Consider the following 23,424-nt stretch of genomic DNA (forward strand, 5'->3'; position numbering starts at 1 on the left):
CTTGCTGGGATCCTATGACGCCAGCTGACTTCCTGCCCTTTGGGCAGGGGGCTGGACTCGATGATCTCCCGAGGTCCCTTCCAGCCCTAATGTCTGTGTCTATGAAATCTGTGAAATAATCCAAGGCACCCAGGGAGGCAGAAGAGGAGCTGTTCCAAAGAGAAGTCAATTCAGTTATACAACGTGAGAAAAATTAACCACACTTTTAAGAGAAGTTCTTCCATAAAGGTGGAAGCTGTTATGGCATACAGAGGTGCTGTATAACCATCACGGCACTCCTGTTTAGTGTTAAAGCGTGACTCAGATCACTGACCCCAGCTCTCACAAAAGTGCTTGTACACCACACAGATGCGGGCGTAGACTGGCAGATCAGGTGCAAGGCAGGGGCGAGATCCTAGCAGCGTCACAGTCAGCGAGGAACTCCATTCGATTCCAGCAGAGCCTAGACGGTTTCACACGTTGTGCTGAACGGGGGCCCAGCTGGGCCCCAGTTTTGGAGCTATAATTTCTGCCTTGTGGCACCCTGCTGCTCTCCCTTCCCTCTTCCACTCTGCAGGTGGAAGCTGGGTCCAAGGCAGTGCAGGTATCCCTGCAGGGAGAGGGGCAGGCGTGCAGCAGGTGGGACCTGAACCAGCTGCAGCAGTCTCAAAGAGTACTGGCCTCACAGGCTGGGAGGAAGAGGAGACCTTGAGAAGTTCTAGGAACCTGAGAAGTCCCTAAAAACTGGTGCAGGCACTTCCAGCGCATAGGAGTGCTGGAGGCAGCCAGACCACTGACCCTTGCAAGGCATGAGCTCCTCTTGAATACAATGTAGTTTCTGTGCCTGGGCACCAGGACTTCCCTCACCTTTGCCTTCCCCGAAGGACGAGGACATCCACACAGCTCCGGCTGGAAGCGTGGCAACCAGCCACTACACCGGGCTAGCTTGAAAAAATGTGCCAGGAAAGTCCGTTTACTCCTGGAGAGCACAGGAGCAAAGAGGAAGGCGGCACAGCAGCATTTCGTTCGGAAGGTGACATCCGGTCGGTGACCCACAAGGCTGCCCAGGCCACACCGCTAAGCAGAGCGGCTGGGTGCAAAGGAAAGAGGGGAGGAAGCTGGAGATCTGCTATAGTACCCAGCCAGGACAGCAAAACAATCATGAGTGCAACATAACGTACTCCAATGTGAAATTACTCCAGATCCCAGCAGAAGAAACACCTCTGGGGCAAGCTCACACTGCTCCGAGGATCTGCGGGCACAGAACTAGTAACCCTGATGCCCCCAGGTTTGCCTGTGTGTAGATAAGCTCCTGGGGCACTTTGAACATGTGCACTGTTTCAACGCTCTCCTTGGAAAGGTGACATAAAACAGGGGGGTTCTAGGGCAGACGTTCCTAATTCCTTCAACCTTGGCCTAGCTCTGCTCCCACTCGGATCCCAGGGGAGTAGATAGGTCAGTAGCCTGCTCTTTTGGTCAGCCCACCCAAGTCCTGCACTCAGGGGGACATTCTCTGTGCCTCGGTAAGGGAAGCACTTTAGTTTTATTGTATACGCCTTTCCCAGTAGCACCAAGATACAGGGGATCCCTGCTACTTCAGCAATCACTGCAATCCCTTCCCAGCGGATCGCAGCCTGTCCCCATCTCTTTCTGTCCCTGTTTACTGAACATACACATCATGCTTCTCCTAAAAATACAAGTGGAAATATTATTTAATCAAGCACAGCACATGTGTGGAGGGTTTTTTTCCCCCCCATTAATACAAGTAAACCCATCTGTTTTACACACCAAATAAATACCAAGCGGTGTACTAATACTGTAGCAGCAGGATGTGCTGGAAAGCAATAGGGCAGGAAAGCCCAGGACCTGTGCGGGGCTGAGGAAAGAAATCTCTGGTGCCAGAAGCCCCTCTCAGCTGAGAGCTGCTCATCCAGGGTCCCCGGAGCTGCTCCTGGAGCTGGAAGGGGGATCACAGCTAAGTGACAGCCACAGTCTGAGACTGCTGAACTACTGACAGCCATTTTCTTTTGCCCAGCAGGTAGCTGATCCCTGTTTACATGAGCCTATGAGGGGGACTGCCTGGCTGGGTTTGCTTTTATCAGCAGCAGAAAGGTGCATCTGGGTGCTAGCTGCATCCTTCAAAGGACATTCCCAGTGACACAGATAACTACAGAAACCAGCAGCAGCCTGGCATATTTAATCCTCTCTTGAGGACGGTGCTTTACACAAACACATGCAAGCTCTTTTCAGGGCCAGAGCTCCAGAAATCAAGCACTGAAATTCAAGTCGCCTGATTTTCCAAATGGGCACTTCCTTGGGAGAAGGAGGTCGTTTTCGTTCAAGCGCCTGAAATATAAGAACTCCTGTTTGCGTCACCTAACCTTGCCATAGGACATCTCGAACCGCACCTCTCCTGGCATTATCCTTTTAAAGCAGGTTTGGGTGCCGGCACCACAGCCGTCACGGGGATACCTGGAATTCCAGCCAAAATAGGAACTGCATCACCCGCTGCTCGACGGCTCCTCTCCGAAATAAACACTGCTGAGAAACATGCAATTAAGGCTAAATGGGAACAGCATTGCATATGTGGAATATGCGCATTTTCATTTGGAATGTAAAGCGCTGCCAAAGTCATTAAAGTTCACAGACAGAGCAGTCAAGATGGGGGCAATGCCATACAGACTGCAGTAGAAGGAAAAAAAATACTCAAGTCCATTTCCTTGATGAGTTATTACAGGAAAGGGGTGTATACATTCGTGGCATAGTTGAAAGCCCAGCACCTGCAGTGGGTTGCATAATTCAAGAACACAACGCTCCTACAAAATATTTCTTATATAAGGCATATTACTCATGCAACAGCATGGCAAGTAACTTGAATATTTGTGAGTAGCTCGCGTAAAAGAATAAATAAGTCAAACAGATGGGATGTAATGCGTCTCTGCTTTGATTTCTCTGTGAGAGTTTGAAGTTGTAACTCTTCGGCAGGAACCAGGCAAACTTCCTGGTTGTGACTGCTTTATGCCTGCTGCATGTCACAGATGTGACATCACGCCTGTAAATATAAACGAGGGAAAACAGGGGCATGTTGAACTTTACAGGGGTTAGAAGCTACGGACTAATGGCCAAAGCGGAGTCCCTCCCTTGGAAAGCTGGGACCCTGGGACGATAGGGCAGCGAGACCAAGTCCAGGGGCACGTAGGGGGCTGAGAGCCCAGGTGTGGCCCGGGCAGGCAGCCTGGTTGGGAACACGCCCGGCACTGGGGACACAACTAAACCGCTCTATGAGCAACGCATGCCAGGTCTTTCTGGGGTTCTGAACAAAGGCAATGAGCTACAAGCAGTAAGTACCAGCACAGGCCCCGGAAACGCTCCAGCCATGGATGGCATCTTATTGCATTCAGATTGGTCCAGCGCCACCTAAACGGAGAGGGGAAACGGATGCAAAGAGATGTCTCCAAAGGGAACGGTTCGGCTGTGCCGCGGTGCAGCTGATTCACTTCATGGGGTCAAACACACTGCTTGGTGTGTGGGACAAGGGGGATGTCCCACATCTGTTCTGTGGGGCAGTGGGGAAAAGTGCTTCCACGCTCACCGAGTCCTATGGCTCCGGTAGCATTATCTCGGGAAACAGCCCATATCCTCGCTGGCACAGTTACATGGGGACTAACTCCCTGTGTAGTCCCCCAGCCATCATCCACAGTCCCGCCCTGGTCTGCAAGGCCAGGCTGGGTCATCCTTGTCACACCAGGTGCCCTCAGGTCCCTCAGTCCACAGCGGATGACGAGGCTGCAGGGTGGTGTACAAGGAAGGCTGATGGTTCCCTTGGTGGCAAAAGTGGGGGAACCTTTGCCTCAGGCAGGTAAGAACCCAAATCCCGTGGAAAATGGATGTTGGCACCTTAGTTATGGAGGTGATCTTGAAAATAAGACTCTTGGAGCCTTGCAGGTACAGCTGAGGACCAGGCCTTGCATCAAGTGTCCCCATCTATTATAAAGGCCCCCTGGATGCAGGCCCCCTCCTCAGGCACCACGGCTCTCCCCGCTTCGTCACCAAGCTCCTGATTCCAGACTCTCATCCCGTTTCTGCTGTAATCGTGGGATCCCTGGGGTTGTTTTTCTGTCCCCCGCGCTATTTTATGTGAAACAGGTGATGTCCAAACCGGGCCCATCGCCCTTGGGGGCTGACAGGATTTTGAATGCCTGCGGCCGGCAACACGGAGGAGCGCGGTCTCCTTCGTCATCGCAGTCGGCCCCGTTGCAGTTGTTTTCTTTGCCCGCGTTTGTTCAAGGTAGGGAATGTGAGAGATGTGTCTTGTTTGCTGCTGGAGGCATGTTTGTTTAAAGGGGAGGGTAAAGGCCTGCTGCATCGCTGGCATTTGCTAATCCTGTTTCCATCCAGAGGAACGCAAGGCATTGAAGTGATGTGTGAAACCAGCTGAAAAAGCAACTGAGGGAAACAAGGCCTCAACCCTGCCTTGAACTTCATGTGGAGGGACGATTTGCTACCTCTTCCTCCTCCACCACAGCCACCATCTGAGGGGCTTTGCACCTGTGGTACAGCGGAAAGTACTGGGCCTCAGACAGCTAAATCTGGCACGAGAAAGACATCTGGAGAAAGAAAGATCTCCTTAGGGAGACGGGTCCAGCAGTGAGAGCATCACTGGGCCCCTAGCTACATTTGGGGAACAGGTGAGAGGCGCGAGCTTACTTTTGCAGCGTGCCGGCTCCCTTCTCTCAAAGGCGCTAGGTGATGTACAGCAGCATTTGGCTGAGGTCCCTATCTCATGATTAATAGGTTTATGGCCGACTGGTCAGAGCCAGATAGAAAGGACAAAAATAGCTCGGATAAATAAGCCAGGGCATCACGGAAAACAGGAACCCTCTTTGCACAGTTAAAAATAAAGCTAGTCCCTAAAGAGTTTATTTTGGACGCACAAGAGGAAAGAGGATAATTGTTTGGGGGGAAATCAAATCAGTTTACATTTGGTTCCTAGGGCACCGTCCTGAGGAGCACAGGTGACAAAGACAAGTCCCAAGCCGTTTCTAGTCAGTTCAGTGTCTGGTTTTCACTGTGTCTGAGATATCGGGACCCTGTGTCGCTCAGTGTCACCGAATCAGCCATGTCACGGCCGTTCCTGCTCAGTCTGACAGGCACCGGCACAGCGCTGCGGTGGTGGGTTGCAGGCGCTTCAGGGCAGGAGACTCATACGTGTGTCCATCCGACTTCTCTCTGTGCAGGTCGAGACGGCTCCTGCCAGAGCCTGCATGGGATCGCGGGGAAGCAAAACTCCGAGGCCCTGGAGGACTCCTGCATGGCGAAGGAGCATTTCTCACCAGCAGCGTGCTGTAAGGACCAGGCATTAGCCTCACTCTGTTCCTGGCGGTGTTCACCCCGGGGGCTACAAGCCAGAATTGCTCGAGTTGGTCTTCTATAAAACAAGTAACTCAGATTCATACAGCCTGTTTTACACAGCGCACAGGCCAATCTGTGGGTATTGCCAGGACACTGGCCGCGCCAGGAAGGCGATGGATGCTGAGACCATGAACATGGTGAAATGGAGATCCGCCACTGGGAAAAGATCCATGTTTGGCTGCAGTAAACCCAAAGCAATGATGCAATGCCTGAGCATCTTGTTTATGCAAGACAGTCTAGCCTAGAGCAGCAGCTCTCAACCTTTTTTGGGTCAGGACCCATTTATAAACATCCATGGACAGTCCCCACGCAGTGCCCCTCACTCCTGGCCCTCCGCCCCCGGCCTCAGCCCCTCAGCATGTGGGACATGGAGGGGCCACAAGCAGCCCCTCACGGGCTAGGACTCTGCCGGCTGCAAAGGAAAAGCCACGGTTATCCACATTTTTCTCCTTTAAAGGAGAACCCATTTTTAAAGTTTGTTCATGGCCCTTTCATATATGCTTGCAACCCACTTTTGGGTCACGGGCACAGCTCTCAGATCCCCCAGGACCCCCAGGAGAGCTGCTGCAGGAGCTGCATCTCTTGGAGCTGTATAGCACGTGGCTGTGCCAAGCTTTGCACAGCTTCTTCCACAACAGCTCCTGCTGGTAGGTTTGCCACCAGCTGGTGATTTCAGTGAAACATCTTGTGGTTACAGCCGGTGTCTATCATAGTGTGGCAGTGGCATGGCGGTCAAAGGAGGGGTTGTTAGGCTGAGTCATGCTGTTCACCAAGAAATGCATTCAGTCTCGCAGAACTGCATTGCCTGAAGTGTCATACTATGTTTCATATAAGGAAACACATTTGTCATATCCTTGGGGATTTGGGAATGCCTTCAGTCAAGGCATTTGAGACTCGAAGCGCAATAAACTCCCATAGCCATGCCCCAAGGAGCAGTGGGCTCAGCATAAAACCTGGGATAGGTTTTCCTAGGAGTTGGTTTCTGTAGCTGTTCCACCGTCCTGGTCAGAGCCTGGAAAGCAGAGTGCCCTTTCATGTACTAGCTCTGCAGAGGTGGGTGAGATGTACACAGCACGTCAGAAGGCAGCTTTTGTGCATGCCTTACAAATGGAGTTGGGTACTAAAAACGGAGCATCTGCAGTGAGACCTGGAGTGCAGGATGAAAACCTCTCACACTGCACAGGGCAAACAGGGTAATTTTCTAATACTTTGAAGATTCAGCTGCATTGGCAAAAGGCACAGCTATGCCAGTTATTCTGTGCCTTCTGCAGCAGTGCAAGAAAAGGGGATTCCCTCCTGCTCCAAACAGAGCATACCTCATCGGCGCATGGTCCAAAAGTTCTCCCATTTTTGTAGTTTGACTCGGTTATTAACAGAAACAAGAGTTATGCAGCTTGGCTCTTTCTAGCTTTACCTGGAGGGGCCCTGGTGTCCCAGACCCTCCTTTCCTGTGGCTAAAGGGTCATCATGCACTCCGTGCCGTGGTAAAATGAACAAACCACACCTGCTATTACAAGACAGGAGAAATGGGCAAACTGTGGGGTTCGGACTTGTGCTAACAGAGCAGGGCGATGAACGAGTGCTGCCAACCTTTTAGATGGACCGTTCATCCAAGGATTTTGAAGCACTTTTTGTGCCGCAATTGATTTAAACGCCTGTGAGGTTAGGGAGCGTCGCAGCCTGGCCTTTGTGCTGGAGGGGAGCTGAGGCCCAAAGGAGCGTTATTCTCTGCTTTGCTACTGGATTGCCTTTCCATCACTGCATTTTGCTGTTCAGAAAGCTCAGAAAATGCTTCTGCTCAGCTGGGAGGGAACGAGTGTCCAGGTTAATGCCTCAGTGTTTGCAGGGTTCACTACCCCTCTCAGACAAGGGCAGGTCTGAGAACCAATGCACATTTACCATTGGGCTCGCACAGATGCCTTACCAGCATCTGAGATGGGTTCCTGGGCTGGAGGTTCCTGTTTCCCCTGTCAGGATCCTGCACGGATCTGAATTTAGTGCATAAACCAAAGATAAAGAAGCCACCACCTTGATAAGCACCTTGAGAAGCAGGGAGTCTGTATGTGCCAAATGCATCCAAATGCTGGATTAGCGTGTCCTGTTTAATCCCGAGGTCTATTTTCATGTCAAACACACCCTCGTGTAATTCCACCTGTTCATTTTAGCAGATAGCCCTGATTCGCATGAGGGGGAAAGCCGCCCTAACTCTGTCCTGTGTAGAGAACAGGCTGACTGCATTCAGGATCTCGAGCACAGCCCCCTTTTATGCCCTCAGCTGCTGCAGGCCCAAAGCAGCGCTGCTTTATTCAAACTGGGCCAGAGGACTCGGCTCTTCACATTTCCTTCAGATCTATTTATTTTCAGTCCTCCTGCGATTGCTGCATCTCAGATCTGACAACACCGTCAGACCTTGTCTTTATTCACATGAGGGCCTTTTGCCAATGCTGTAGAGCAGATGAGAACTGGGGATAGATGCTGATGTGCATTGTTATAGCACCGTTGAAGAAGTTGACAGTGCTGACAGATTTCACCAGCAGCTGATACGCTCTCGAGGCATCCTGCCTGTTCTCAGGGCTAGCTGGGATTGGAAGCAATTCTCGTTTCCTGATCTTGTCCCAGCACATCCAAATCTGAATCGTTTCTTCCTCTCCCCGACTTTTCAGGTGGAAATTCTCCTTCGGGCATAGTGGGCTTCTAGGGAAGATATAACAAGGCAGTAATAGCCAAGGGGCTTCTGAGTCTGCTACTAGCTACTCGCTCGGTTCGATTTTAGTGCAAGGGTTGTCACTCAAATGGTCTGGCACCACGTCAGAACTGAAGTGGATTAAGCGATTACACCAACTTGGAGCAAATCCTTTGAGCATAATCTCCTGCTGGGGCTGTAATCTGAAAGACTCTTCTACATTTTACTTCTTTTCTATTTTAACCCTGAACTCCTGATGCCCCTGCTGGGTTTCCACTGCTGGCCCATCCCTTATTGGCCCAAGAAGGATTTGCTGGGTACTTAAGTACCAGGCTTGAAGAGGGTTGTGCAATTTAAAATTGTCCCCAGGGAAGTGCCTGACGGCGCTCTGTGACCCATGACACTGAACTGGAAAGATCTGTGGGCTTAGGTGGTTTGGTTCCCTTTTTGCATTATAAATCTCACAGTATTGGCTCTTCTCAACATTGAAAGACAGAAACAGAATTTTTGGAGGGAAAAAAGGAAAATTAGAGACGGCTGCTACTTTTCCGGAGAAGCGCAACCGTCTCTGTTTGTGGAAATGGGGAACATGGATGGAAAATCAGTAGAAGAACTGAGTGCCACCGAGTGCCACCAGTGGTATAAGAAGTTCATGACGGAGTGTCCCTCAGGCCAGCTTACTCTGCATGAGTTCAAGCAGTTTTTTGGCTTGAAAAACCTGAGCCCAGCATCCAATGAGTACATGGAACAAATGTTTGAGACTTTTGACTTCAATAAGGTAGGTATTACCATTTCTATTGTGTGTGTGCACACACATGTGGTGTACTGTGGTCTGATTCGCCATTGTCTTGCATGTTCCATAGTGATTTTGTGCTAATATGAAATGCAAATTTGTCCCTTGCCGATAGTGGTGGTAGCTTTTTATACCTGGCTCTACACTCATTGCATGTAGGATTTCATAGACATCAGGGCTGGAAGGGACCTCAGGAGATCATCGAGTCCAGCCCCCTGCCCAAAGGATGACTACACTGTACAATTTGAGAGATGCTGGAGAATCAAGATCACATATTCGAAGTGTGTGTCAGTCTGTTCAATGAATATCACTTGTGGGTGGGTGTGTTATATAAATGCAAGTAACGGGGGAAAAAAGGAAGCTCGGCAGAAAAGCTATATTCACTTTTCTTTTAATTATTTTTAATTGAAAGACTCTCTCTTTTCTACGTCTTTTGTCTGGTGTTCTGTAAATCCTTTATAATAAAATAACTTTTAATCCCAAGCTGCCTATCGTTAAGGTAGAAAATAGAACTGGAGTAATACTGCAGTTTCCACTCAACTGAGTAACAATAATTATAAATCCACTCGATTAAGTTTCTGTTTTCACGTTATGCATTATTGGCCTTTTTTATGCTGGGCTTCCCTTTTTCTAGCTTTCTCTTATATCCAACTGCTCGTTTAAACAAAGTATATTCCTTCTTGTCACAAGCTACCATTAATAGCAAAAGCACAAAGTAAGCAGGAATCACTATGGTGGGCTGTTCTGCTTTTCTGGGTGGACATGGTTTTGCTCCCACAGCAGTCAGTAGGCAAATTCCCACTGGACTGGGCCAGACAAGAAGCTGAACTTTAAGGCTGTTCTTTACATGATGTTTTATGGGCCTGCTCCAGACCTCATTCACATCAGTGGAAAGCTTTCGTTGACTTGTCTAGGCTTTCAGTTAGCTCCTGCTTGAGATTATTTATTACTATCCAGAGTCCTCCCCTGGGTTGCCATCTTCCAGTCACAAGTGCCTGCCTTCCAGTAATGGCTGAACGGCCCCAAGACCAACAGCTCCCCTCCCAAGCCATCTCAGCACGGCCAGCCTCATGCTGACGTATATTCACTGCTTCAGTGGAGTTACACCTGTGATACCTTGGAGTCCGGCAGTGGTGAATTAGGCCCCCAGCTCTGTAAGGAGCTTTCCAGGGTGGGAGGCCCCGCACAAACGTCAGGACTTATGAGTGAACCATAAGAGCTGGGAGAAATCCAGCTGTCCGTCACGCTTCTGTAAATTTGGAGATTGCGTCAATGGGGCAACTCAGGATTTACCTACTAAAGGGTTTCATATAGATGCTGCTGCGAAGGAGATTAGCAGTAGTGGAGTTCCTGGTGGGCTCCTCAAGGCTTTTCTGCCCTTTTGGGTTGGAGGCAGCTTTGCCTGGGGTACATTTGTAATTTAACAGAGCAAGCGGAGAAAGAAAAAGACTTGGTTCTTTCAGTAGTGGAGTGGGCCCCATACCTGAGCTTTCACCGTATCCCACTAACTTCTGTCTAAAATTCAAGCCAGTGTGTAAGAACCCCGGGGGCACGACCCACTGCCTAAAACCCTCCACTTAAGACTTCACAGGCCTTGCAAGGGATCTGATCTGCACATGGTTTGGTCAATACTGCTTCTTCCAAGTCCTCTTCTCTCCTTGGGGTTAGCTCACAAATCCCATTCACCAAGAAAGAAATTACCAGACATAGCCCTTGCAGCAGCCACTGTGAGATGTCCCCTCCCGCCTGACTTGGTCCCGCTCTTGTGCTTTTTAGGATGGCTACATCGACTTCATGGAGTACGTGGCCGCTCTGAGCCTGGTTCTGAAGGGTAAAGTGGAACAGAAGTTGAGGTGGTATTTCAAACTCTATGATGTGGATGGGAATGGCTGCATTGACAGGGGAGAATTATTAAATATCATCAAGGTGAGTGATATCGGCACCCCCTTGGATACCCACAAGTGCGCACAGACAGGGCCCAGGCCATATATGTGAAGGAAAACACTCCTAGCCAGGGCAGGAAGCTCTCTCAGCAAGCAGAGAGCTTTGCTCAAACCTGCCGTTAGCTTCAGCAATGCCAGCGTGAGGCCTGTGAGCCCACATTAACCAGCTGCCAGAACTTGGTTAAAGACTGGGAGCAGAGAAAGGCTCTTGAATGTGCCCTTTTAGTCACTTAATCTCTCAATGGATTTTAAATTTTGTTCAGCGCTGTTTTTTAATGTGCCTGACATCCTTCTCAGAGCCTACCCCATGGTACGAGAATGTGATGGCTGTGCTAAACACCTTTGCTACCCCCAAACCATAAACCCCCATGATGTGCTCAGTCAATATTCTCCACGTTCTTGTTCTCCTCCAGGCTATTCGAGCCATTAACCGATGTAACGAATCCATGTCAGCGGAGGAATTCACAGACATGGTGTTCGACAAAATTGATATCAACGGAGATGGTGAGAAACTTTGTGTGCTGGTCTTGCCCCATGATGCTAACTCTCCCCTTCTCCCTTTCACATCTCTGGAAAATGCTGGAGCACCTAGAAGCAGGGATGTAAAACAAGGCAGCTGAGAGCATCTTAAAGGCCAGATCTTCAGCTGATGTGGATGGTTATTTTCTAAAGAGGTAGGAGAAATCTGTCCTTTAGTGCTTTTAAGCAAGCTAAGAAGTGGGTACCATCTACCTTGTCCATTGCTGTCTTCCTCATTCGTCCTTGTTTCTTTGTGGCTTACTCTTACTGGCCTGTGTGCTGTACTGTAACAATGCCAACCCCTTAACCAGGCTCCAGATTTTGCTGTCTGGATCTGGCTTTATGCACACAAAAATGAGCATGGCCATAACATCAGCATCTCAAGCTCTTGTTACTGCATTGGCACTCGAATGTGCATATTCCTAGGGGACCAAAATCCTCCAGTGGGATTAGCTAGGAGGATTGGAGTAAGAAAGAGAAAAAATATTGGCGAATGCCATGGTAAACTTACCAATGGGTAATGTATTCAGCCATGAGATAGAGGCCGACCTTTACCAAGAGGATTTAAAAACAAGTTGGGGTATGTTTGAGCATGCCCCTTATCCCAGGTCTTTTCCATCCCTCCGCTGATAAGTTCCATCAATTTCCAGATTGTATTCAAGCTCTATCCCTGTTTTATAACCCCCCAAGTGGCCTGGGACCTTTCTAGTTGAGAAACTGCCCCTCTTCTCATGACCTATTGCCACACTTGCAGCCTATTATGTGCCTATTGAGGAGAGGGATTGAATTTGAGGAGATGGGGGGAGTCCCTTGTTCTGCAAGTAGCTCCTTTGTGCTTCTGGAAGTCAGCCCACGAGGGGCCCAGAGTCTCGGACAGGCCCCTTTTGCGCAGACACGACTCCCCAGAGCTCATGGAAATCTGTGGCCAAGAGCTCCAGCGTGTGACAGAGCCCCCTTGCTCTGTGTCCCTGTAGGCGAGCTCTCTCTGGAGGAGTTCATGGAGGGCGTGCAGAAGGATGAGCTGCTGCTCAACATCCTTACCCGCAGCCTGGACCTGACACACATCGTCCGGATGATCCAGAACGACGGGAAGAACCCGAACAGCCCGGAGGCAGAGGAGGCTGCTGAATAGACTTTTTAAAATGGATTTTTTTCCTTACCTTTCATTAAAAACCCTTGGGGTGGGGAAATGGGTGAGCTGTCCCCACGCTAGCATGATAAGAGCATCACCCTAGCAGGGTAATCACAAGCTCCTCTAAAAGGTCATACCTGCCAGGTCCCCAGTGAATTGTGAGGCCAATGTGGACCAGCCATGAGGAGACCCTCTGGGCTTGGTGAGTGCTGCCAGGGAGCACAGGTGATGATGATGACGGTGATGAAGTGAGAGTGTTGCCAGACTCATATGGTGAAAGCACAAGGGCCAGAAAGCCAGCAGCAGGTAGAAGGGTCAATGTGAATAAGATCTTGGGCACTGGAAGGAGGGCCATAAGGGCAGTTATAGATGATACGGTCAACCGTCTGAGCTTGAGTACCACAGCTTCGCTTCAGCCAGTGTTGGAGAGATCTCCAGAGTGCATGCTTGCTTTAAACCGTCCAGCGCCCATTCTGAGATGGTTAGGAGCAGTCCAGGCCCTGCGGGACAGCTGCCAACCCGAGGGTTGGATATTGGGGATGACGTTCTTTATCTGCAGTTCTTGTGTACCATGTTTCCTGCTTGACGGATGGCGAGTCCATGCTGTAGGTGACATGCCATCTGCAGATTCAGTGAGCTCATAGGCCTGAGTGGAGAACGGGCTCCAAGACTTGAGGCGGTTGTCGGTTTTCTGGCCTGCAGGTACTAGGCCGGAGTGCAAAGAATGGCCTGGATCTGGGGCTATGATGCTTACGTAGCAGCTTGTCTCTGGATGTTGGGGAGAGGACTGGTAAGCAGTCAGCTGGGGTTGGCATGGGGCATCCGGTAATGGTCCTTATGATGTTATTAAGGTTGGAATCCACTAACCTAGTGCGCACAGCAGAAGTAACTACTTCCCTTCTCTGCCAAAGGAGGTTATGGGACATGGAGGAGCTGCTGAGGTGGCTCACGACCATACAGCCAAGCAGTACCAAGACCCAGCTCCAAGCGGGATTTCCAAACGGTGCCACAATCACCCCTAGTCAGCTGGGTGCCTCTGTGCGTGGCTGTTGCTGTTGCTGCTGCCTAGGGAGAGTAGGGATGATCGCCGCATGCTTCAGAGGAAGCACTGCTGAGAAGGGTCTTCCTGGCGCTGCTGGGGAGCACAAGCCCCTTCTGATTAGGGTAGTGATGGGAAAGTCCTGTGCAGCTTCTGGGTGTCACACCGGAGGCCACTGCAATTCAGACTGTACTGCAAAGTGCACAGCTGTGCAAGGTGTGCACACTTACAGCATAGGGTGGGATGATCTAGTTAGGGCTGGTCCTGCTTGGAGCAGGGGTTTGGACTAGATGTGACCTCCTGAGGTCCCTTCCAACACTCATCTTCTGTGATTTCAGCCAGAGGGGAATCAACAGTGAAAGGATGGGGGTTCTGGGCAGGGACCAAACGAACCTCCAATCTAATCTCCTTTTCTCTGCCCCATGGCAACTCCCAGAAAGGAGCAGGCCCCTCGAAGGCAGGACCACAGCACCTGGGACTGCGATCTGCATCTTCTCCTCCCGCATGCGTTTCAGGGCAGCCCTGAGGTTTGCTCTGTCCGCAGATGAAATCAGTGATAGTGGTCAGTCATGCTTTTGCTTACTAGTCCTAATGCATTAGGACTGTATTTAAAACTAAAAGTTGATGCAAGGTAAAAATAATTATCATTGTCTCAGAAAAGAGAGAGAGAGAGTGTTGACTGCAGGAACATTTTGTCTTTCTTTAAAAACATGAAGAATGTAATTGTGCCTTTTTCCCGATGTTGGAACTAGTTATATCTCTGTGTGGCCCTGGTTCTCTGAGACAAATCTGCAAGGCAGCAGTGACAATGACTTGAAAGGTAACAGCTTCATAGATGTCTGTAGGAATACCCCTGTGCTGCAATCAGGCATGTGTACACAAAGAGCTTCCCTGAATTGCATACAGAGGAATTTTTGTGGAATTCTTATCTATTGATGCCTGTTGCCCAAATTTTTGGTCTCAGTTACACTGATGTGAATCCAGAATAACTCTCATAAATGGCCCACCTGATTAAGAACAACAACAACCGCTGTTAGAAACACCATTGTAGGAGGAAAGGATTTTTTCTTTCTGTAAGTTGTGGACTGTGTTAATGTTTCTTTCTGGCATCTCCAGGGAGATGCATTTGGGTCGGCCTGGGCACAACATAAAACTTGGCAAATATACAGCTGCAGAAGAGAAGGAAAAGCTTCTGTGGAAGAAACTGAGGACTGTATGTGGCCTATATTTTCCAGGTGCTGAATATGTATCTTTGACCAACTGGTTGGCCAAGCCTTTTATTTTTTCTTATAACTGCCTAGGCTGAGTATAGGAATCTGCAAGTACATTAGGTTGCCCCTTTGACTGCCAGAACCTGAAATTTCCTTCCCTTGTGTAATGCTGGTGCCTGAGATTTGGGGATAAGTAGACCCCAAGGGAGCTGTGGGTCCTCAGTTCCTCCAACAACCAGACCGTGCTTGTTCCGTGTCTTTGCCAGCTCAAAATGTAGAAGGCTGGATAATGCAACCGAGTTGTATCTTTAACCCCAGGCTTCTCCCCTCCTGTCCCTAAGAAGAGTCAGGAGTGTTCATTCTTGCTGATGCCGGTTTTTAGTATTTTATTTGCTTAAGATTAGCTGTCTGCCCCCTGGGAATGGAACAAAACTGCCTGTCTCACCTTCCACACGGAGCACAGGCTGCTCATTACTGCTTGAGGTTCAGGTACCAAGCTCCCAGCCCAGTGGGTATGGAGGGTGATCCTGGTTTCCTGCTTTTCATTTCTTTTCCCAGCCTAGGCTACCTATTCCCATAGAGAGTGCATTGCTGAAGGGCAGTTTAAATCACTAACACGGGCTATGAAGTACCACATTCATATTACCACAGTCTCTGTAGCAAGAACTTGTTTTCAATGCAGTGGTAACGAAACACTGAGGTGCAAGTCAAAGGACCAAGTGCAATGCCCAGGCCACAAACATCCGAACATGGTCCTTGAGTCCCAAGTCCAGCCCCTGAGGGAGAGCAGCAGGGTAAGTCAGTGCTAATTAACCAATACAATGGGTACTTTCCTGGCCCTGCCAGAACAGGTGTATCATCTCGGCTGCACCCAGTACTCACCAGAGGCACAAGAAAGGCTGCATAATTAATGGTTAATCAGCACGCCCAACCTAAGCAGCTGAATGACAGTGGTGACTGATTAGTAGCTGCCCATCCCCACCTGTTACGTGCTTTTGGGGTGGAAGGTTTCTTCTCTGAACAGAGCAACAGATGCTCAATGGATTAGGTGGGCCACAGAGCTTACTACCTAGCATGAGAGGTTTACAGCGTATAAGCAGTTTTCTAATGTTGTGTCTGCTCCACGTGATTGCCTTGGACCAAGCTAAGGGGGTAAGTTCATGCTTTGGAGCCTGCAATGTATGTGAAGAGCCAATAAAAAAGGGGATGTTTTGCAGCATTTGCTTCCTTTGGGCCTTTTTTGTCATTAGAGAAGGAAAAAAAGAAAAGTGATCCTCTCTACTTCCAGCAGGGCAGCCTGAGCCCAGCTCCCTGCTGTGCAGAGGTACCCCATTCAGCTTGCTAGGGCTGAGCCATTGTGGAAGAGGGCAGGAGAAGAGGCAGACAGGCCTGGTGCCTTGACAGATAGCCCGGGGTAGATGCTGCCGCTGACTCCCCTGTTTTTTCAAGGCTCCCTGAGTGCAGCTATGCTCCTCAGCATGTAGCAGGACTCTGCTTGCTTTAGCCTCCAGTGAGTAAAGCCGTGCCCTGCGTCTGTTCTCATGGTACCCTTCTCCATCTGCAGCCTGAGCTGGTAACCATCTTCCTCTCAGCCTCTGACTAGGTTACAACCCTGACCCTTTCTTCCCAGCTGGCAAATTCCCCCAAACCTCATAGTCCTGCTTCCTAAAACCCCTACCCCACAGACAATCTTCCCCCACTACCACTGAGCCAAGTAGCTCATTTATATACCCCCTGGGGAGTGGCCTCATCATGCCCCTAGCCTGGGAGAATTGCAAAGGTGCTGAGCCCAGGATTTCATTAAAGGACCAGCTCACTGGAAGCTGACTTTTGCCTTAGTGTGAGGACCTGGCAGATCTCTGCCTTCAGCAGGTGATGGTGCTAGCCGTGCTCTTTGGGATCGGGCTGTTTTCCCACACCTCCTGTTTGAGCTCTGCTCTGGGCTTGTGTCAGTCGCTGCCCCAGTCAGCCCAGCTGCAAGCAGCACCCAGTCAAAGGCGGTGGGTATGGTCCTGGTGCTCCTCCGCTATCCCAACTCTCAAATACAGTCTGCATGAAATGCTGGAGAGGTGTGCCCTACCCTTCTGCTGAAGGGCAAAGTTCAACCCCAGGCCTCTTAGAAATTTGGTCTTTATTTCCTTCCTGGAAAGCTGATGCCCTCGCGAAGCCCAAGTTGCGTCTAATCAGGCACCTCTGAAGGTGGAGACCTGGCAGTTTCTAAAGCCCGTTGCAGGGGAGCTGGCTGTGGTGTGTCCCGAGGGCAGCTCGGCATGAGCTCGCCCTCCGAGCCCTGGGCAGCGTTCCCAATGGCTCCAAAAAGAAGCAAAAAGCCGAAGATCAGCCCTGGACTCGCTTCGCCCCAACTCGTGTGTCCAGTAACGCCCTGGAGAACGGCAGCAGATGCTCAGGGCGGTTCAGGAGCCGTCCGCCTGCCTGTTTGCTGGGCTAGTTTTACTGGAGGATTTGCTGCCAGCCATGTCATCTCAGTTATTTATGGGGCTGGCTTCGAGGAGCTGGTTCAGCAAGAACCGCGGGCAGGAACTCGGAGACGTCAGCTCGGTTCCCAGCTCTGACTCGCTTGCCCAGTGACCCAGGGCAAGTCATTGGGGCCCGATTTCTAAACGCACGGAGGCTCCTAGGATTTTCAAAGTGCCTCAGGGTCACCTCAGTGGGGTCCTCTGCAAATCACACAAGGGGCCTGTCAGCATCTTGGCAAGCCTGGCCCTTGGTCTCCCAGTGCCTAGGTTCCCTGGTGGAAAATAACAGCCCCGTCCTCGCGCCCCTCGTCCGTCGTGTCTGCTTAGAGCGGTGATTCTCATCGGGGGCGCCGCGAGACCCTTTCGGGCGGCCACAGCACAGAGGCACTGTCACACCTGCGTGCCTCGTGAACAGCCGGGCTGGGACGGGGCTGCGGTACCTAAACCTCTAATGCAGGCAGGAGAGCGCAATCTGATCCACCTAAAGCAGGCAGGAGTGCCAGGTCCTGCCATGAACAGGCAAGCGTCTTTGGGTAGATACGATATCTTTTATTAGACGAATGAAATAGTGGGAAAAAATGTTCTTTGCAAGTTTTCAGGCACAAACACCCTCCTTCAGGCAGAGGTTCTGCCGTGGCCTTTCCCAGTCCTTTCCCCCGGGCCGTGGGGCGGGTGGGGGGAAGACTGGGAGGGACTGCGGGAAGGGCAGCTGCTTCTCCGGGTGTGCACAAGGCCTGTGGAGCTGTGTCACCTGGCTGCGGTGGTGGCACCTAGTTGAGAGCCACCAAAGTGAGGTCAGTCGGGTGCCAAAACCACGTTACGGCAGGGGGCCTGGCTCTGAAAAGTTGGCAAACCATAGGCTTAAGTTAGGAGCTCTTTGGGGCAGGACACGTCTCTTGTTATGCGTCTGTACAGCTCGAGCTGGGATGTGTGCATGCCTGGAGCACAAAGCAATGAGACTGCCGCTGGGGTTTTACCCTGCGCAGCGAGTCTCTGCAGTGAAGCAGTCATGCCACCCTCTGGATGCTAGTGAGATCGCTAAAGCTGTCTGCCCACGCCTCTGTTGCTGGAGCTCTCCCGCTTCCAGGTGTGTTTTGTGGTCAGGATACTGCCCCCACATGGACGCGCACTCGTATGGATGACGAATCTGTCCTGGAGCCGCATTGCAGCAGCCAAGCAAGGCAACTCTCATCCCTCAGGCCCTCTGAGGAATGGCGGTAGCCCGCGTGTAAGACGCAGGTAGGATTAACGTCCTGAGTTCTGGCTCTTCCTGCTCAAAGCAGCATTAGGAGGAAGGGAGTTGTGTCATGGCCATTTCAAAAACAAATTTGGAAAGTCATGTGGGGCATATGATTTGTGAAGAAAGGCTGAGGAAGCTGGGCTTATTTATTCCGCAAAAGAGAAGACCGAGGGGGGATTTAATAGCAGCCTTCAGCTCCCTGCAGGGTGACTGCAGAGAGGATGGAGCTGGGCTGGTCTCAGTGGTGGAAGGGGACAGAGCAAGGAGCGATGGGCTCGAGCTGCAGCAAGGGAAGTCAAGGTTGGATATTAGGAAAAACTCTCACTAGGAGGATGGGGAAGCACTGGAACAGGTTACCCAGAGAGGTGGTGCAATTTTCATCCTTAGAGGTTTTTAAGGCCCAGGTCAACAAAGCTGTGCCTGGGGTGATGTAGCTGGGGCTGGTCCTGCTTGGAGCAGGGGGTTGGACTGGGTGTGACCCCCGAGCTCGCTTCACACCCTCATTGTCTGATTCTGTGACGTTACAGAGCGTGCTGTTGGGCACCCTGCGTTCAGAAGTGAATCTGGGCCTCACGGTCAGAGAGCCTGGGGGACAGCAGAGCTCAGACCCGGGCTGCTCCCCAGCCCGACCTCCCAGCACTTTCACGGGCTAAACTCACCCAGGAAGCCTTTCCCCTGCATCCATCCCACTGTTCAGTCTCAGCGAAGGGTGGGAAATACACAAAGCAGCCAGAAGAAACCAACAGAGGCTGGTGCGAGTGAAATGCAGAAGAAAAAAAAAGGCCCCTTTTGGTACCCTGTTCCTTTAGGAGGCAGAGGCTGCCGTGAAACTCTCTACAGGGGATTTGCTGCTCCTGATGCATTACGGAGAGGGGCTCGGCTGGCGGCTAGCGGCTGCCACCCCCATGCACCCAAGCGCCGAGACTCAGGCCGCGTGTGCCAGGAGCTGGGATGAGGACGGGAGCCCCTTAAACAACACATGGGCAGGTGCATCTCTCTCCCTGACCACAGCCTGCTCCTTTCTCAGGCCCTACGGTTGCTAGTCAGCAGCGGTGGCTTTGTGTATCCCCTGCCGCGCTGTCGCTAATGCAGGTTTATGCTTCCTAAAGCCCGCTCATCGCTGCTAAGATGTGCCGTGCTCTGCAAATGGAGGCGGCTTCTTCCTCATCTCCACTGACTTCTGATGGTTTGCACCAGTGGAGGATCTCGCCCCTGTGCCCTACCAGACGAAGCTCCAAGGTGCAAGTCTGCATCTGACCTGGACCAGGGGTTTTGTCTGGGCTCAGCAGCCTCGTACAAGCTATGTAGTGCTCAGTGATGCTCCTGTAAGTGGCTCTTCTGGGCTGCTGGTCTCTGCCACCTCTCCCCCATGCCTCATTCACATGAACTTTTTGACTCTCTCACCTTGTTTCACCCTCAGTCTTGTCTAATTTGAGGGGAATCAGGCATCAGAGAAGTAGGGGGTCAGCTCAGAGAGTCAGTTGGTGTCTGTCATTGCCGAGCCTTGATACCTACCTCCCAGCTCCTCAATTTAGGTCAGTGAAAAATCGGATCAGGCAAATCCAATCTGAGTCAGGCCATAAGGCTGGAAAATGGATTAGGTGAAGTATTGGACATCAACAGCTGACCTGGGGGGGTAAGTGGAAGTAATTTAGCGCTGGGGGTCTCTCCGGGATGATTTTTTGACAAGAGATGGCAGCACTTTTGAGGGGAGAAGGAGATCAAGAGATCAGGGTGGAGTCTCCCCTCCACCGCATCCACTTTAAAACTGGTGTCACGGAGTGCAAAATCAGGCCTGTTACTTCTTGCTTTAGCCAGAATTTACTTGTAGAGACTGTTCTCCCCTCCCAGCCAGTGTCTAAATACCATAAAAGATCTAAGCAGCTCCCTGTCTTCTTCCCCTGAGCAGCCTTTCTTCGCCAAGGCCTCACGCTGGAAGATGCGCGAAGAGCGATGCGCTGCGAGAAGCAGTCACAGCTGCCCGTCTACCCAGGGACTTCGGTTTGTGGAGACCAGCCAACCGCAGGCCACCCACGTCTCTCCTTTCTCCTTTAAACCTCATTTCACTGGCATAAGAGTGACGTTAAAGGACATGACTTAAAAAAACTCCAACTTTCAGATTTTTAAATGTTGCTGGCCAAATCTACTCGGGGAAGTCCACAGAGCTCACTGAACTAGCACACAAGATGCAGTCACACCCCAACTTCGGAGCCGGGCACTGGTCGCTGGAGAGCAATCCTGCTGTCGCCAGGGAATATTTTGCTTGCATAGCTACTGACCTGGACTTCTCTCCATTGGAGGGTGGTGTGTGCCCTGAAAATAATTTAGTGGCCACAATTAGCAGCTCATAAATTGGCTAAAGCTCAAAGGTTGCCTTTGTCCCTGTGTGCCAGACCTCACAACCCCGGGACCTGGCACGGGGAAGTGGGAGGGAAGTTCCCACTTTTATATAAGGGGTGCTAGGGATTAGGGTCATGAACCAATGGGTTAGGGAGAGGGGACAGGCACAGGAGAATAACCATGAACATTAAGGTGCAGCCCCTTAGGATGCAGATAACGGGTAAGAAACACTGACACTGTGGTGAAATCACCCAAGAACAAGTAACGTGGAGGGGACACTGACACGGTGGCATAAACACTGAAGAAACCTTCAACCCTCCCACAGCTCCGGATGGCTCCCAACTAGCCTCTGGTCCCAAAAGCATTTAACGGCCGTCTGCCAGGGCTCCCCATTGCTGCAGCTCGCAGTCCTGCCTCTGCCTCTCCTGCCGAGTCTCTGGCCACGCGTCACAGCTGCAGCATCCCGTGCTGTTCCTGCTTTTCTGCTTCCTCCGTCCCCTGCCGCCTTCTGGGAATTGTCGTCCACGTTGCAGTTCGTTCCTGGAGTCCCTCGCAGGCTTTTGGGAGCTTCAGTTCCTGTTGCATCACAGCACATGACATTCAACATTACACCTGTTAGGCAGTTCACAGGTTGGCCACTGCACCTCAGACAGGCGGCTCTTATTTTTGGCCAAGGCAAATGCTTTGGGCAAGTCAAAGGAGTACACCCCGCCACTGGCTGAACCAGGGGGAGGTGTGCAGAGCTGGCTTTGCCTGCAGGTCACCTGCTGGTCTGGGTGTGCGGGGTTCCTGATCCAGAGCACATGAGGATATCACGGCCCTGGCTCTAGAGGCTGACTCCCTGACGCCAAACTGCAGACTTGTGCTTGCCACTGGGGGTTACTGGTCTGGTCCCCAGGGTGCTGCTACGACAGCGGCCGTCTCGTTTGCTGTTAGCTTGGTGAGTAGCAGATCACAACTGTAAGACCGGTACTTATCTCATGAGTCTCCTGCTACCCACCGAGCCACAGAAGTTAGGGAGGGACGGTCCTGTTAGCTTACCTGCCCTGTCTTCCAGCAGTAGTAGCATCACCCTCTGCCACTTCCTTGTTCAGTCTTGTGCCGTCTAGTTATAAAACATGGCTCCCACCACTTCCCTTGTCTATTCTTCCAGACTCAGAGATCTCTCTGGGTTGGGATACCTAGCTAGCTTATTTTCCCCTGCCTTACACTACTTCCATCCCAAGGGGCAAGATAAACCCAGCTGTTACACTGGTACAAAACCAATGCAAAAATGAACACCTTGCTGGGGTCGTTTGACCCCAGTACTCTTTCCTGCCGTGCCAGGGGGTCGGTCTCGATGATGTATTCAGGTCCCTTCCGACCCTAGAAACTATGAAACCAAACAGAAAGAAACCATACCGTCTTATTAAATAAATAGTCTTTATTAAATCCAAGTGGTACAAAATCTGAATGTTGATTCTACGAGGGTGCCCACTGCAAGAAAGCCCCAGCGTGTGGTTATCTGTGCTGGAAGTACTTAACCATTTCTCCTCATGTTCCTCTGACAGGGCGAGTGGCCTAAGGAAGCTTAAGAAGGACTAAAATATCAGCATGTGTAAACTTGACAGAAAATGAAAAACAGAGTGGAGAAGTGAAAAATAATTTGTGTTGAATTGGAGTGTGGCGACCGGAGCCTTTGAAACCTGCACGTTCCTAATCAGAAGCTGTTCCTCTGCTGTTTGGAAAAGGCTGGAGATTTCATTGGTAAGTGTAAACTAGTGTTGACTTGAATGAGCCTTGGATAAAGTCCAGTGTCACTCAGGAGTCACTCCACCTACACGGGGCGGCCGCGGGGGCTGCATTTACAGCGTGCTTGCTGCTCTGCACGATCTCCCTGTGTGGACACTCCTTGCACACGCTAAGTGCAAGGTACCTTGCTCCACTCTCACAGGGGAGTAAGGCACCTCGCACAAAGGCACTCTTAGCATGCGCTGAGAATGGCCCATGGGAGAGCTGGGCAGAGTCACTAGTGCACTGTAAATTTACACCCGGTAACTACCCTGTGCAGATAAACCCGGTTGTTACACTGGTACAAAACCAGTGCAAAGTTAAAACCTGGCCTGTGTAAATGCCCAGGCGTGCAGGACGTGAGGGAGTGCAGAGTCAAGCTCTGTGTGTGTGAGTGGGACTGAGTCAGTGGAAGATTGTTTAAATTGCTGCAGTCTAACTTACACCACATTCAGCTCATAGCAGCTTATCCTATTTATGAACCTGATCCTCAGCTGACACAAATCAGCGCGGGGATTTGAGTTGCGCCTTTTCACCTAGCTGAAAGTCTGGCCCAGGATTTCTAAACTGTTTACAACTAATCCACAGTCTGGACTGACCCACACTTAACTAGTTTGCTCCAGTGCTAGAGGTGTTTGTTCCCAGTATTTCCCCCCGCATGGGGGAGTATCTCTGCAACTGATAGACCCCTAAAACGGGAACGATGCACCCACTGCACAAGGGTCTGGACAAACAATCGCACTTCAGCCAGCTACTGGGGGACGTGGTACTGAGCTGCTACTGCACAGTACCTGTCGGCTGGGCTGACACAGCATCTGATTAATCCAAAAGTGCATAAAGTTATGCTTTACACTTGAACGGCAGCACAGAACACATCCTATTCTGT

The 23,424-nt window shown here is 51.0% G+C and overlaps 1 protein-coding gene across 1 annotated transcript; it reads left to right on the forward strand.

Moving 5' to 3' along the window:
* Positions 1–8,091: 8,091 nt before the first annotated feature.
* GUCA1A (guanylate cyclase activator 1A) lies at positions 8,092–13,300 on the forward strand. The gene is made up of 4 exons (XM_019546846.1): positions 8,092–8,852; positions 10,644–10,793; positions 11,224–11,314; positions 12,304–13,300. Exons 1-4 carry the CDS (start codon positions 8,655–8,657, stop codon positions 12,459–12,461), a joined length of 597 nt encoding a protein of 198 aa, XP_019402391.1. The 5' UTR covers positions 8,092–8,654; the 3' UTR covers positions 12,462–13,300.
* Positions 13,301–23,424: the final 10,124 nt, after the last annotated feature.

Source organism: Crocodylus porosus, unplaced genomic scaffold, assembly GCF_001723895.1.
Source record: "Crocodylus porosus isolate Cpor-Errol unplaced genomic scaffold, CroPor_comp1, whole genome shotgun sequence".
Lineage (NCBI taxonomy): Eukaryota > Metazoa > Chordata > Crocodylia > Crocodylidae > Crocodylus > Crocodylus porosus.